Source organism: Tupaia chinensis, unplaced genomic scaffold (genome assembly GCF_000334495.1).
Source record: "Tupaia chinensis unplaced genomic scaffold, TupChi_1.0 Scaffold000057_1, whole genome shotgun sequence".
Lineage (NCBI taxonomy): Eukaryota > Metazoa > Chordata > Mammalia > Scandentia > Tupaiidae > Tupaia > Tupaia belangeri.
The window spans coordinates 5,897,248-5,913,099 of record NW_006159515.1 but is presented as its reverse complement, the minus strand read 5'-3'; the positions used below and the strand labels follow the sequence as shown (position 1 = coordinate 5,913,099).

The window sequence follows — 15,852 nt, the reverse complement described above, 5'->3', positions numbered from 1 at the left end:
TGTGTGTGTGTGTGTGTGTGTGTGTGTGTGTGTGTATATGTATGTGTATATCTATCTATCTATATATAGATATATAATAGGTTTAATAAGAGCTGTGAATATTTTTATTTCAGGAAGAAATAAAGGTGCTATTAGTGGCAAAACTGGCATGAACGCATCATCTGGCACGCCCGCTCAGTCAGTCACTAGAACTCAGTACTTCCTGCAGGGGGAGGGCGGGTGCAGCATGCAATGCTTCCTCTGGCAAAGGTGGAATCGTTAGAAGGGAAAAGTCCACAGTGACCCGGTTTTTCCTGGCTGACTGGCAGCTCTCCTCCTCCTCTCCAGCACTGCGTATGACACAAGCGGAGTGCCTTCTGAGCAGCTTCTCCCTCTACACACGAAGGCATGTTGAGGTCAAGGGAAAAGTTCAACACATCATGACATACCTGCACTGAGATGCCTGCACCTCAACACAATGGCATTTAAGATAATCACATCAGCGCCAGACCTGGAGTATGTGACAAGATGACCAACCTGACACTGAGGGAGGATGTCTTCCAGACATTTTCCGAGAACTGGACTATATTATATCCCTCAACGGTTCGCCTGTTTATTGGTATGGGTGCCTGCCTGTAGCCTGAAATAACTTGGGAAATCAGTAGTCAAGGTGGTATCAATCTACTGTCGTTCCAGGTGTAGAGTCAAGCCTTATGCTTCCCCAGAAAGTTCCACATAGTCTAGGCCATCAGTAATTTTAAGGAAAAAAATGAAGAGGATGAAGTGTTGTGTTGGAAGGGGAGCAGTGAGGAAAGGGTGACTTCACTTCCAGCCTTATGATGAACCACTGTGGGATCAGGGTATTTTTTCTGGGCTGGCTTTGGACCTACCACCCATATGCATGGGTAGCTAGCTGTGTGATAGGTGGTGTTCTTGGGCATTCGAAATGGGTGCCTTTTTGGTCCCTAGTCGTCTGGAACCACTTACTCAAGGTGCTCCACTGCCAACATCACCCTGATCTAAGGGAAAGGGCCTCAATCTTAGATAAAGTTCTCATCATCTACTCCAGGGGAATGACTTCTTTAAGACACAAAAGCCCACGGTGAACAGACACTACAACATGAATGAAGCCTGTTTACTTTGGGTTAAATCCATCAGTTGGAAGAAAAGCTGGTATTGTGTGAAAAGTTACCTTATCCAGGGAATTGCTCTTCTCACTATTCCTTTCTGGAAGGCTGTTACCCGAATCTGTGCTTATGAGAGATCCTCTCGAATCAGCATTTCTCACACTGTTAATGTTTGGAGTCGAAGTTGTATATGGAGAAGCTAGATAGAAATTAAGCCAAGACCAACGTTTCAGTAGGAAAGAGGAAAATAAACTCAAATACTGCGCTTTAAGGAAATTGCTTTTATGGCACTCACTTTTCTGCTAGGACACTGACTCAGGAGCAGCATTCAATTGCTTTCCCTTTTTTTTTTTTTTTTTGGAGAGATTTTCACTGTAGGGCACGTGCGCTCGCCAGACAGACAGAGAGAGACATAGAGACAGAAAGCGAGAAATCACCCCCCAGGGGGGATGGTCACGCCGCAATCCCTTCTCCTCCATTCTCCTCTCGGGATCTTGGGCACGCACGCACACGCACCCGGCATGAGTTTTAAGCCACCGGGTCCGGGACACGAACCGCGGTTAACTATGTGGGAGTCCAATGACATAGCCATTACGCTAACTGCTGGTTCCCAGTCTCAAATTTTTTTAAGAGCTCAGGAGAGCTTCAACTATTAAATGGTTTCTAATGAGTTGAATGATTCATGTTTTACTCCTAAAATAATAAAAATTGAATAGAAAAATACGGGTGGCTTTCATGCCATTGTATTTTTGTAGATAAGAGAACCAAATTAGTTCATAGCCTAGCTGCAATGGCACACCATGCTAAGACATTGTGCTTCAGCCCCAGGTGCTGTGGTTTAGGTGCTGGACTCCCACATGAGTTCTAAGCCACCGGGTCCGGGACACGAACCGCGGTCGACTACGTGGGAATCCAGCGACATAGCCATTACGCTAACTGCTGGTTCCCTCAATTGCTTTCCCTTTATAAAACCAGGTCACTGAAGTCAGCACGTGTCATGGCGCTGGACTCCCACAGAGCAGACTGCGGTTTGAGTCCCAGACCTGGTGGCTTACTTTCTTACTTTCCCTCTCTTTCTGGCAAACACATATGTCCCCTAGCAAATTTAAAATAATAATAAATAAAATTATATAAATAATTCTTTAAAAAAATAAAACTGGGTTATAAAGAGTAAAATAAAAATAAACGTTACTCAAAAACATTCTAATGTATCTATTTGTTTATTAGAAGTCACCTTTGTTAAGATTAAAGGGGCACACTTTTGAGGACCAGTTTCAGAACAAGATAGAATGAAGACTTTAAAAAGTAAAAGATATCTTCAACTGTCAAATCAAAAGATTAAATCACATAACGAACTTGGGTACTCGCACTGTATGTGCGAAGGTGCCTTAGCAAACTCTGAGAAGCATCATGGGCTATTTTACTTTATTTTTTTCAGTTAGAACCCAACTGAGATATTTTTAAACTTCAAGGAAAACACAATGATACTCAACACTGGCCAGAACCCGCCGTTTCAGCATTAGGTTGTGCATGTTCCTTTGATAATCTCATACCATTGTGACGTTGGGTATTTCGTGGTTTCTATGATAAAAAGCAAGTACTAGCTGAAAATCAGTGTGGAAGGAAACGAGGATGGTGGTGAATAATCTGATTTCAAACTTTAAGAAGTTGTGAGTGTTTAATATGCACACATAAGTTATTTGTAATAGATAAGGTCATTAAAATAAAATTAAAGTATTTTTCTTTAAACTTTTATACATTATTTTTTTCAAATGCTTACTGAGTTGTTAGAATATAAGTAGTTATTAAGTTATTTGGCCATAAGTGCCTAGTAAACATAATTCAGTGTTTCTTTTGGCCTGGGGAACACCATAGTGAAAATTACTGTGACAATAGGGGGCTGTGATCTGAGAATATTCAGAAATCTCTGTTATAAACAATTATGAGCAGAAAGGAGATGTAACTTGGGAATCAAATTTGTACTGTTCTTGAAAAAAATAGCATCTGAAGGCAGACATCAGCCTCGGTACTGTGGAATTTCTTAAGGCAATAAATAGACTTCCTGCTTAGATAAGATTTAAGTAAATCACGTAATTAAAAATGACTCTCCGGACTTGCACATTCTGTGCTAAACCACACCATGCATTTGTGCTGCAATGGGAAGGCCTGGCTGGTTTTGCAGATGGCATGAGGATATCTTGGCATAGTGCTCGGCAGCTGTAAGCACAGCCTTCCAGATACAAGGTGAAGATGCTGTGACCACCACCTCACAACAGGCCGGTCGTCTTCACATTTCAGCAGGCAAATTAGCTGCCATAGACTGAGACAATTATTTTTTCCCTCTTTGATTGCCAGAGGGTGTATGTCTTTGCAAAAGAGAGCCAGAGAGGGAGAGAGAGAAAACACCCCTCAGTGGGGACTGGTCACATCACGACTGCTTCCTCCATTCTCCATCCTGTCAGGACTCTGGGCTTGCACAGACACACACTGGTTTTTCAAGCCAGTGGAGCTGGGATTCGAACATCAGTTAGCCATGTAGGATCTGGCTCCCTCTATACAGTGCTAACTCTGTGCTACAGGGCTGGCCCTGGACTGAGACACTTCTAAGTTAAAAGACAAATGAATAACTTTTGGGTTGCACCAGGAGAATTTCTATAAGTCACTCAGTTGTCACACTTTTAAATACGATGGAAAAGGGAACACACTCCTCATTTCTCAGACAATGTCAAGACGGTCTTCATCCTTAGAAGAAAGACCCATGACACCAAGGTCATAAATCCCTCCCCTACAAAACACTCAGGTTTATCCACTGCTGTCCCTGAAACTGATTCAGTGTACTGAAACCAAGAAAAGAAGAACCAAGGAAATTAAAAAATATAAGTGAAGGTTAAAACATGTAGATCTTTGGGCCTTCCTGTCTGCCGTAGGATGCATCTTACCAGGATAGAAACTGTGCAATTGATTGTCATAAGGAAGTAGTGAAAAGCCTATGAAAAAACTATGAGCCTTTTCTATAGTCAGAGAGAAAAGAAATATACACTAGGACAAAATAACAATTATAATTTTCCTAATATAACCATGCTTCATTTTAAATGGAGAACACAGAACTCAGGAGAAAGAGGCTCTCAGTAAAAGGAAAAATTAGACCCAAAATTCTAAGTTCTAGACTTGATTCCAGAACTATACTCCTAATTTAAGGCAAACAGATGGAAATGCAATAAATCTAAATCAACATGCTTAGTTCATTCCTGTTATGTATGTGTTTGTGTATGTGTGTTTGTATTTCATATCCTCCCAGTGCATAGCTTTTAAAGACCTTAAACAACTTGTGAATAAAAGGGAAAGAAATTTGTTCACTCTTCTCTGATATGTACAAAAAATGCAATACACTGAGTAGGTGGAAAAAGAAACCATGAGCCTAAAAATGTTTGCCTTTTAAAATGAATATAATCTCAGAGTGGTTTTTTAATCCAGACAATGAATCAGCTTTAGAAATGATCAAGCACCATGCTCCAAAGACATTGAAAAACCTAGTAAGGGCACATTCTCAATCAGTGTGGAAATAAGATTTCTTCTGAACAGAGATATAGGGAGAAAGTCTGCTCTTGAATGGATTGGATAGTTCCTGATGAATGGGAAAAAAAAAAAAAAAAAAAAAAAAACCTACTAAAGCTACCAGAAGAAAACTAATAACCCAGTTCAAAGATGAGGTTTCCTTGGAAGGCTTACCTAAAAGGGAACAAGGATTTAGGTTTTTCCAAGATGAGAAGAAATGTGAAACCTGAATATAAAAAAGCTTTTAGTGGGGGCCAGCAATGGCACAGTGGTTAAGGCACTGGACTTCCACACGGTCAACCGCAGCTTGAAAATTACGCTAGCAGGGACCAGCAGTTAGCGTAATGGCTATGTTGCTGGACTCCCACGTAGTCGACCGTGGTTCACGTCCCGGAACTGGTGGCTTAAAACTCACGCTGGGTGCATGTGCGTGCGTGCCCAAGATTCCGAGAGGAGAATGGAAGAGAAGGGATTGCGGCATGACCATCCCCCCTGGGGGGTGATTTCTCGCTTTGTCTCTATGTCTCTGTCTGTCTGTCTGGGGAGCGCACACGCCCTATAGCAAAAAACCTCTCCCCCCAAAATAAATAAATAAAAGATAATAATAATAAAAAAGAAAATTACACTGGGCATGTGTACCCAAAATTCTAGGAGGAGAATGGATGAGAAGGGGTTGTAGCAAGGTCAGCCTCCCAGAAGGTAATTTCTCACTTTCCCTCTCACTGTCTCTCTCTGTCTGTCCCCAGTGAACACACATGCCTTATGGCAAAAACTGAAAGGAAAAAAAAAGCTTTTTGTAGTGCATTCTTACAAAAAACAAATTTGGGTCTTAGAACTCAAGAAAGTGAGAAGAGATTATATCAATCTCAAGAACTTTTCATAACTGTACCATGAACACAGAGCAATTGAAGGCCAACTCATGTCAAAATTCCCAAAACATCTCAGATCCTAACAAGGTGAATTCTAAACTGGAGAAGTCAAATAGTCGAATGAGTCAAACAGAAGCATTCAGAACTTTGTGGAAATGACCAAACGGCAGTGAGGGGATGTTTGGACTCATCTGACTCCTCGTTGCGCCAAGCACTGTAAACACCGTATTTGCCCTTTATTCCTCACAGTGACTCTGCTATGGAGATACGGTCTGGAGGCAAAAGTGGACATGCAATCCGTGGCAGCTAGTATGGTCAAATCTAGATCCGAAGCCTCATCTGTCTGACTATAAAGCTAGTGTGTGAATTGCTGCAGACCAAACGTTCTAAAAAAGGTTCCCTTCCCTATTTCTAGAAGAGCAGCTGAACATGTAGGCACAGCAGGAGAGAGACAGAGTTGAAGGCCCCCCCAAAATGGAAACTCATGACAGAAGTCAGTATTTGCTGATCAGGCTCTGCCCCAAGCATTTTGCATTAATTAGCTCTTTTCATCTTTTTTTTTTTTCTTTTAGTATTTTTAAAGGATTGTTTCATGTAACTTTATTTATTTATTTACTTATTTGTTTTTTAATTTGACCAGAGAGGGACAAAGTGAGAGAGAGAGAGTGAAAAAGCCAGCCGCCAGGTCTGGGACTCAAACATCAGTCGGCCATGTGGGAGTCCAGCACCCCTAACCACCACGCCACCTGCCAGCCCCAGCTCTTTTCATCATTATGATGACAACAAGTAGGGTATAACTATAGAAAAAATATAAATATAAATAATATTAAGGATCAGTATTGATATTGTAGGATAAATTTGGGCATTGGTGTAGACATTCTGCTTTTATTTTCTACCTATTTCACCACGTACATGAAAGGGCACAGCAATAAGCAGTAAACTCGGGATGGACAGGAGTCTTGCAAATTAACTGGGTAAAAGGACTGCCTTTATTTTGTCCCAGGAATTCATCCCATTATTGGAAGTCTCACTAGCCATGGTAGGATGTTTCCTTTATTCAGAGTGTGGGAAAGAGAGGGGGAGCTAAATACAGATGTCATCTGTGAACACCTGTGACAACTCTTTGAAAATACCTACATCTATATATTTTGGGTACCATTATCTTTACACGGGTGCTGGCAAGAGGCTCAGTTTAGTCAGAGCACAAAGAGGTACATCTTCTCATGGAGAAACTACTATTTGAATTTTAATTTATGCCATCTGTTTTCCCTTCCATGGGAGCTGTTCTTCCAGTTATTTCAGACAGCCAAAAAAAAAAAAAAAAAATCGAAGAACAGAAGATTTTTAAAAACTGATTTTAGGATTAAATTCTAACTACCTATCTCCTTTATAAATTATTGTTCCATTTCATCGAAATTGCTCACACTACAATAAATTCTTCCCTTCTTCAATACCTGCAAAGACATTTTTTTCCTAAAAGCACAAGCAATCCAATTAAGATTTAAAATAATATGTCAACTTTAACAAGCATTAAACAAAAAGTGAACAACACAAGGAAGGGATTACACATACTATGTTCAGGAGTCACAGAATTGGATCAGTACACAGTTAAGGAATCTCAGTCAAGAAACAGTGCACTCAGGAAAGGGATATTCAGGGTGAAAACTCAGACTTTGAAGACCTAATGCGTAAGCATGACATGGGAATGAACTCTGGGAGTGAAGATCCCCGCAGAGGGGACACTGAAGGGGCCACCAAGAGCACTGAACATTACCGATGCCGGAGATGGCGCCGAGGAGGTCTTTGTGCAGGGTGTTGTCCAGCGTGCTTCCCTTCTGCGGCGTCACTAGGGGGTTCACAGTGGGCAGAGCAAGGGATTCGTCTTTCATGGTCTGTCAAAGGAGGGAGGAAAGACATGAAATAATCTCAGATAACTTGAAAGAGACTCAACCACCATTCTTGGGAGTGGGGGCAGTGTAAGAGCCAGACAGAACAGCCTGCCCATGTCCGCAGCTCAGAGTGCTCGCAGGAGGAGCAGGGAGAGCAGGGGCACAGGCTACGAAGTCTGGGTGGGCAGAGAGGCCCTGCTCCGCGAGGTTGCTCTCTTTACCTAGCAGTTCTAGCACCTCTCCCTGTCCAGAACTCAGACGCCCGACCACTTCTTTAGATTACATTGGTATTTTTTCTTACAAGAAAGTCTCCTCTGCTGTTCCTACTGGAACACGGGCTCTGCTCTCACAGGGAACCCCTCCCAAAATGAGCAGCAGGGAGCCACCACAGCAGCAATGACAGACGCCGGATTCAGGGGACTCTGCCTCAACAGCAGTCAATGAAGACATACGTTAAATTCGAAGTTATGTCAGGAAGGGTTTACTTCAATGAAAGTCAGAGAAGGACCTCGTGCTCATTATTCTTAGCTGACACAGTCCAGGGAGGTCACACTGTGCCCTGCATCACGGACTCTGGTGACAGAAGCAGAGCTGGAGGACACGTGTGTGAGGCATGACACCAAACATGATGTGAGCAGCAGGGAACACTCAGGACAGAGAATTATGTTTTCTAGAACACCTTCAAGCCTATAAATGTGTGCCAAGCCTATAAATGTGTAACGTCTTTAGGAAATGTATCCGGAGGCGAAGAGGTAGTACAGAACATAGAACGACGCCCCACTGTTAGGGTAAAAGGGGCAGAAAAATGCATGTAAACTCCCCAAGTACACAACATAAAGACCAAGTGGCATCCCTGCCCTAGGACATGACACAGGCCATGTCCACCTGACCATGCTGACTTACGCTGCCTGGGTTCACGGGGAAGGGGGACACATCCTTCACGTTGATCCGCTGGACGTTTTCAATAAGCAGCCCAAACAGAGGCAGGTAGAGAGTGGCTATCCTCGCCTGATGACTCTGAAACCAGACACACTGAGTTTGTCTCATGGCTCTGACGATGCAGTAGGTACCAATACAGGAGATGGCCAGGGCCAGTTTTGACATGGGATTTTTATTCCGAAAACAGAGAAACATCTTAGGGCTGTTACAACAAGTGTTCTAACTAGTTACCGCCTTTATATCACTTAAAATAAGGACATTAACGAAGGCCTATTTCCTTCCACTGGGGACCACTCACCCTTGATGCGTATCTGTCATCAAAGGAATGCTTTATCAGCAGGTTCTTGAGCACACTGATGGCGATCAGACGGACCTCCCGGAACTCCTGGAGGGCAGTCCCCACCTCTCTCAGTAACAGTCCCACCAAGAAGTGGTTTCTGCAAAACTCATCTGTTAACGAGTAGTCAAGCTGGAGATCTGGAAGGAGGATAGAAACTTCACTTACGGAGGATGTGTGCTCTTTGAAAAAATAAAAACCAAACCCATTCTCTGCATTCAGCCCAGCCTGTGTATGTCAACAGGTGATTACACTTGGCTGCAATGGGAAAGGGTTGATTCTGAAATGCTGCTCTACTTTTTAACCCATCAAACTCATCAACAAAACTCAACTAGAAATACTAATAACTGCACTGGATTTTAATTTTAGAACATATTGTATTCTACACAATTAAATGAGTGAATGGTGTCAGTATCAATCCTTAGAATACAGAATAGCATGCTACATTACAAATGTAACTTATTGATGAAGCAGAACAGTTATACTAATTAGGTATAGAAGAGTAATTTGTGCATAACAAACATGTAATTAATGAACACGTACACGTACATGGTTTATTAAAAGGGTTTTTATTATATGGGTTCATGCATCTATTTCCTGGTCATTAATACCTATATAGTCCCAATGCATTTAAAATGAACACATGAGCACAAAACCTATTCATTGTGCAACCGCCGGATGAAGAACTTAGGTAATGCAGTATTTTCTAAGACAGCCTCAACACTTTATCACCTCTTAAATAGAAAATTAATATAAACTAAAACTAAAATGAATAAAGCACCAAACCAAAAGAGTAATCACCAGCAAGCTCAAGGACAAAACCGGAAGCTCTCCTGGATAAGAGAGGGGCGTGACCATGAAGGGAGGTAAATAAAGCAGCTGAATGTCACACAAAAGCTGACACACGTACTTTCAGAAGCTGAAGCTGCGCTTTGACTTGTTACACCGACACTATTAGTAAAAGAAAGCCTAGGGCCAGCCATTGGTGTGGTGGGTAAGGAGGCTGGCTCCCACATGGCCTACTGCCTGGTTCAAGTCTTGGCAGTTTGAGAAACACTCCGGGCACATGTGCATGCATGCGAGCCTGAAATCCTGAAAGGAGGGAGAAATGGTGGAGAAGGGATTGCAGCACGACCACCTCCCATGGAGGTGCAGCCTCACTTCACCTCCTTCCCTCTCAGACTCTCTCCAGTGAGCATGCAGACCCTCTCGCAAACTTTTTACAAAAGAAAAAGAATAAAGTCTATAAACCCTTTGACTTGATGCCATATCAGATAGTAAATTATAAGTCTGCCAAGAATATTGACCCTAGTCCTAGAGAAATCCTTCATTAGAAAAGGAGAAGAATATTCATTTTTCCAGAACAATCACGTCCCTGTTGATGGTTAATAAACTCAGTTTATCTAAACTACAGTTCACAGCTTAAATTCACATAAATCTCTTAGAAGAAAACTTCTTTTGGTCTAATCATGCATGTGTTCACACACCTGTGTCATGTGCATGTGTGCGTATGTGCACTGGGGAGGAGAAAGATGGGAGAGAGGAAGGAGAATATTAAAGATTGACTCCTAACATTGTAGTAATGCAAGCTATCTGTATATTACCGATGCACACCTGCCTAGGGCAGCCCTCTTGCTAGCAAAGACCCTGAAGTCTGCTGAGAGCTGTACAGATCTGCTGGGCACCTGGAGGATGTCCATTTCACTCAATTCTGTGTGATAAGTGACAGGGCCCTGCCAGATGAGAAAGCAAGATGGGCATTAGTATGCATTCATGTCAACGTCACTGAGCATGAGGTGCCCTTACTCATCTATCAGATGGAAGAAAAAGACACAGTTCCCAAGTACCAGAGACCGGGAAGTGAAAGGGGGTGTGACAGGTATGGTGTACAGGGCAGGGAGAGCAATTAACTCCAGCTGGGACACTGGAAGAGGGCCAGGAGGCTCCACATAACAGGTGTGAAGAGACCGGGTTAAGAAGGAAGATGAGGATTGTGAAGGAGGGGGTTATTAGAGGTCTGGGGTGCTGAGAGTGGGCATGCCATGTTGGAGGAACTGAGAGTATGCAGGTAGGCTAGAAATGGGGGGAACAATGGGGAGTGAGACCAAAGAAGGGGGCCAAGGTGGCCTACCTGTTCCTTAGGTACAGAAAATTTTCTTCCAGATTGTGTGTGTGCGTGTATGTGTGTGTGTGTGTGTGTGTGTGTGTGTGTGTATGTGTGTGTGTGTGTGGTTCAGCTCCTCACTTTCCTCCAACTATCATCTGGTCGATGTTCTATGTATCTCACTATGTAAAGAAACCAAGGATTTTCATCCAATTTGTCCACAAATATATCTCGAAGCAAGACACAGTTGACGCTGGGTAAATATTTGCTGAATGCATGAATGCCACTCCAAGGCCACAGTTCTTCCTACTCCTTAAAAGGCAGTACAAGTCCCTTTGAAGGGAAATGTTAGTTTTTGAACATTTCTCTCTGGATTTCAGAAGCAGTTAAATGTAATCAGTAGTCTTGTGGCGTCCTTCTCTCCTGTGGCACGCATAGGCTTGTGTACGTACAAGGCACTACACTCAGTATCACTTGACAGACCCGATGGGCCAATCTGAATCCTCAGTGAAGACATACCGACAAGCACAGCTCTCCACAAACTTAGGAGGATGCGGAAGAGTTAATGAAGACTCAACAGGCAAACAGAAAAAGCACGTGAAAAAGCCATGTTGCTTGTGATGTCGTTTACTGCCACCATGGACGAGGGCCATGAGAATGGTAGAGCAATGACTTTTTTGAAGGGCGGCTTTTTGTTTATTTTACTTCTTAAGGAAATAGCCCAGAGCACCAAGTGACCCCAGGAACAAAAAACCCAGAAGCCTCCCTGAGACGGTACAGTAATGTCTTTGGCTATGGTGAGAACAAATTGCAACTGCAGTGACTTGCATTCTTTTTCTTTTAAAGGAGGAAAATGCAAGAAAGCAAGTGTCACACCCACACCTACCTACAGGAGTGTCATTTGACTCCACAGTTGGTGAAAGAAAAGCTAATTCATGAGAAGAAAGAAAAAGTGAAACAAATAAAAAAAACTACATTAAGTAAAATGGATTTTTACTGTTTAAGCAAAGAGATTTTTCAGTGAAAAAGTCACACTGGCATGACATGGTCTGATAAATTTGCTGAAAAGTTCCCTGATAACATTTTATTCATACTTTTTAAAACAGAAAGTTAAAAAGAAAGGAAACTAATTTATCAAAGGAAAAAATTCAGAAAATTTTAACATATTGTTTGACTAAATTTTCTTATGAAAAGTAAAGGCTCTTGTGAAAAGAGCCTAATATATGTAAATATAGATTACCTTGGTATCTTTGAATCCTGCCTTTTCCAAATGGCATCGGTAAGTTCAAGGGAATATAATGTTCATGATTGCACACCACACGGAGAAACTCAAATTTGTATTCAAAGAGGGTCTGCAGGGAAAAAAAAAAAGATTTAATAATATGTTAAATACATCACTGGCGATTTTACACAGGAGCCTAAAAAACTTACTAGAGGACTAGATGTAATACTCCTAGTCCTCAGTCTCCTTGACCTCTCAAAACTGTACACACTATTCCATTTTTAAGTCAACTGATCTACCACTGAGCTAATACCCCTCTTGCTCTATTCCAGTTTACAGAGTTTAGAATGACTGTGGGGATTTGTTTAAAAATTGAGAACACAGGTCGTTAAACAATTTCCTCAACTGTCTTTAAGGTTATTTATTATTTATGCTCTCCCTAACTTCCATAAAGGATTTCAAATAGCTCATAACGATAGATACAGACTCAACGCAATGAAAAATTAGTAAGGCAAAGCTTTAAAAAAGAACAAAGGAAGAGGATTTGACAATTCTACTAGAGAAAAAGCTACATGGGTACTTATGACATCTTACCAAATAGGCTATGATTTGCAACACATTCCTTTAATTTTGCAGTTAAGAAGGCATTTCTGGGGCCAGCAGGTGGCATGGTGGCTAATCAGTTTGAGTCCCAGGGGATTGAAAATCATGCAGGGTTCATATGCAGGCATGTCCAAAATCCCAAGAATGGCCATCCCCCTGGGGGGTAATTTCTCACTTTCCCCCTCTCTCTCCAGTGAGTGCACGTGTCCTATGGCACATGTCCTATGGCAAAAACCTATAAAAAAAAAAAAAAGAAAGAAAAAGGAAGGAGGAGGAGGAGAAGTAGTAGTAGTAGTAGTAGTAGTAATTTCTGGTGTTCACTGGACAATAGATTGGTATGTTTGCTTCTTGTTCTGGACTACTGTGCTCCAATATCGCACATATACTAATACAAATACATACTAGTATTTTCAAGGAAGGGAAGTGAGTTTTATCTCTGGGACTGCAAGAAAATTTTGATGAGAACCAAGAGAAATAGGTGGAGCTCCAGAGGTGAATCAGCCAGACCAAAGGACCAATGTGCAACACCCACATTACCTTTGGGTCTCCAGGAGCAAAGCAGCTGATGTAGTTGTTGATCTGCTTAAAGACAAAGCCCCTGTCCATGAAGGTGAAACATCTCTGCGGAGGAAATCAACCCATACGTCAGTACGTCGTTAGGGCCAAGCTTTGGGAATTTGGGTTCAATCAGCATTACTGTAAACCAGGTTATCAATGAACACACAAACATGTCACTGGTGTTGCAGGAGCACTTTTCCACTCTAGGCACACTTGACAGTTAAAGAAAACCCCTTGGTCACAGGGACACCCTCTTTCCCAAGGTCCCCACCTTGATGAAGACGGCAAGGCTGTGATTTGCATTCTTAGATGCCTCAGGGTTATCCCGGAACTTCTGAGTAATGTGTGGCATCAGCATATTCACGACAGTTTCCACGGCATGGTGATAGGATGCGGGAAATCTCTGGTTTCGAAGTAACTGAGAGAATTCAGAGCAAACATTTGTTTTTGTAAGTGCTTTTGTATTTATCAGAAAAATCTCAATACTAAGGTTTTACTAGGAAGAAAGACAAAATGCTGAAGAGTGACAGATGATTTACAAACTAGCCCACCACGATTGACGGGGAAATGACAAGCCTGCGTTTGAGGGCTGAAAAGGAGCATTTCAGTGACAAACAGCTGTGGTGGAGGGATTTAATGAGGCAATAAAATAAACTAAAGCCTCTGTAAGACACAGGTAAGACACAGCTGAAGGTAAGAAAGACCTAGATAATTAATGCTTCTTTGGAGATGACCATAAACTGCAATACTGGGTCTTCGAGAAAGTCATGACACATTTTTGTACAGAAAAATCCGTCATGACTTTTCCAGCATCCTAATAGAAGGAAAAAAACTAGAATAATGGGCTGATGCCCAGGCTGGTGAGTTTAAAAGAGCATGCTCACAAGAGGAGACAGTGAGACACTAAGGGACTTCTTAGGCACACGAAATCCTGAAATGACATTGCTAAATAAATAATAAATGATGGAAAAGAAACACCTAAATAGTGACCTTACAAGTAGACAGTTGGGGGGAGGATTCCTTCAAAGGTCTTCATGGGGTTTATTTTGTATTTTCCCCCAAACCACTTATTGTACATGCCAAGCATATACCATCTGCAGAGCGCAGTCATAGGTAATCAATAAGAACCTCACAGGTTCATCTAATGTAGCAATAGTAAAGAGATTGCTTGTTTTAGGTGCTAGCTCAAAGAGAGGCCCCGATTCACACCCTTTCACAGTGAATGTAATGAAGTATTGCTGAGGGAAAGGAAGGTGGGCATAGGGGCTGCCTCCAGTTCAGCAAGATGGCGGCACCAGAAACAGGCATGACGGTGTGAACGTCATCGCTCCAAGTAAACGCGCACCAGCCGGAGTCACGCCGCCACCACCAGGAATGAACGTGAACGTGACTGAAGGCGTCAGCTCGACATTCACTGTGCTGCAAATGCTGGTCAATGCTAAATATCCTTGTGTAAATATCTGAAGTAACACTGCGAGCATTATCAGGCCCTTAGACACATTTCTGGCGCAGGTGTCCCTATGGGATGGGTGAGTGCTTGATCATGGCTTTTTTTTTTTTTTTTTAATAAAGGATATCTCATTTTATTTGTTTTTTTATTCTATTTTTTTTTTTTTTTTGAAGATTTTTGCTATAGGGCGCATGTGCTCGCCAGACAGACAGAGACAGAAAGACAGAAAGTGAGAAATCCCCCCCCGGGGGGATGGTCACGCCACAATCCCTTCTCCTCCATTCTCTCGGGATCTTGGGCACGTACGCACACGCGCCCGGCGTGAGTTTTAAGCCACCGGGTCCAGGACACGAACCACGGTCGACTACGTGGGAGTCCAGCGACAGCCATTACGCTAACTGCTGGTCCCATTATTCTAATTTAATTAGTTAATTCTGACAATCAAATCAAGGGGTTATGGCATTTTAAGAAAGCCTCACCAATGAGGAACAAGAAAGATCTTGGAAAAAATTAATTATCTTGTCTTTAAATATTAAAGCTCTAGAGGGATCTGACAGAAGTCTGGGAAAGCACCAGAGCCACAGGAATGGGGGTATAAACTTGTCCCTAAGTTTAGCACACTAAGATCGGGGAATGGGACACAGAAATATTAAGATGTAAATTCTTAGTAAGTGTAAGACAAACATCACAATGAACTCAACATATGAAATTCATTACTCTGAAGGTGAACTGAATGAAGGTTTGTTAAAATGCTGGAAGATTCCCAGCTCAGTAATGTGCAGTTGGGGAGGGAGCAGCAAGGACATGCACTGACACACAGGTGGTGGGCACAGAGACCCTGTGAATGGGAGAGGTTAAACTCCCCGGCTAGTCAGGAGGTGGTTTTGAATTTCTTTTTATAGTAAATTACCTTATGGTTAAGCTTTCTCTTTTTGGATACCAGCGTTTCCTTTTAAACACAGCTGGGTAACTTTTTTTTTTTTTTTTAACTACTTCTAAAAATGCTCTGAATATTGTTTTAGGACCAAGATGTAATTAACTTAGGAAAAAGTTGTCCATGGTAGCATGTGAGTGGTTTGTGTAAAGTTCCAGAGATAAATAAACCACTTCCCAGAGCAGAGGTGTTGGGGAACCACGTGACAAGGCTAGAAACGGCATGATCGACCTGGAGAGGCTGATTATGACTCTAGCCTGAGTTCTTGGCTCTCTTCACATGACCC

General features: G+C 42.2%; 1 protein-coding gene across 15 annotated transcripts in view; it reads right to left on the bottom strand.

Annotated features, from left to right (window-relative positions):
• DOCK9 (dedicator of cytokinesis 9) overlaps positions 1-15,852 on the bottom strand; it is a 275,356-nt gene that overhangs the window by 97,887 nt on the left and 161,617 nt on the right. For all 15 annotated transcript variants that reach the window (XM_027776290.1, XM_027776287.1, XM_027776288.1 and 12 more), the window contains 7 exons: positions 13,454-13,600; positions 13,162-13,245; positions 12,040-12,151; positions 8,657-8,835; positions 8,323-8,436; positions 7,305-7,422; positions 1,172-1,305 (listed from right to left, as the gene is read on the bottom strand). In XM_027776290.1, coding sequence (XP_027632091.1) covers positions 1,172-1,305; positions 7,305-7,422; positions 8,323-8,436; positions 8,657-8,835; positions 12,040-12,151; positions 13,162-13,245; positions 13,454-13,600 — 888 coding nt within the window. The remainder of the gene's footprint in view (positions 1-1,171; positions 1,306-7,304; positions 7,423-8,322; positions 8,437-8,656; positions 8,836-12,039; positions 12,152-13,161; positions 13,246-13,453; positions 13,601-15,852) is intronic.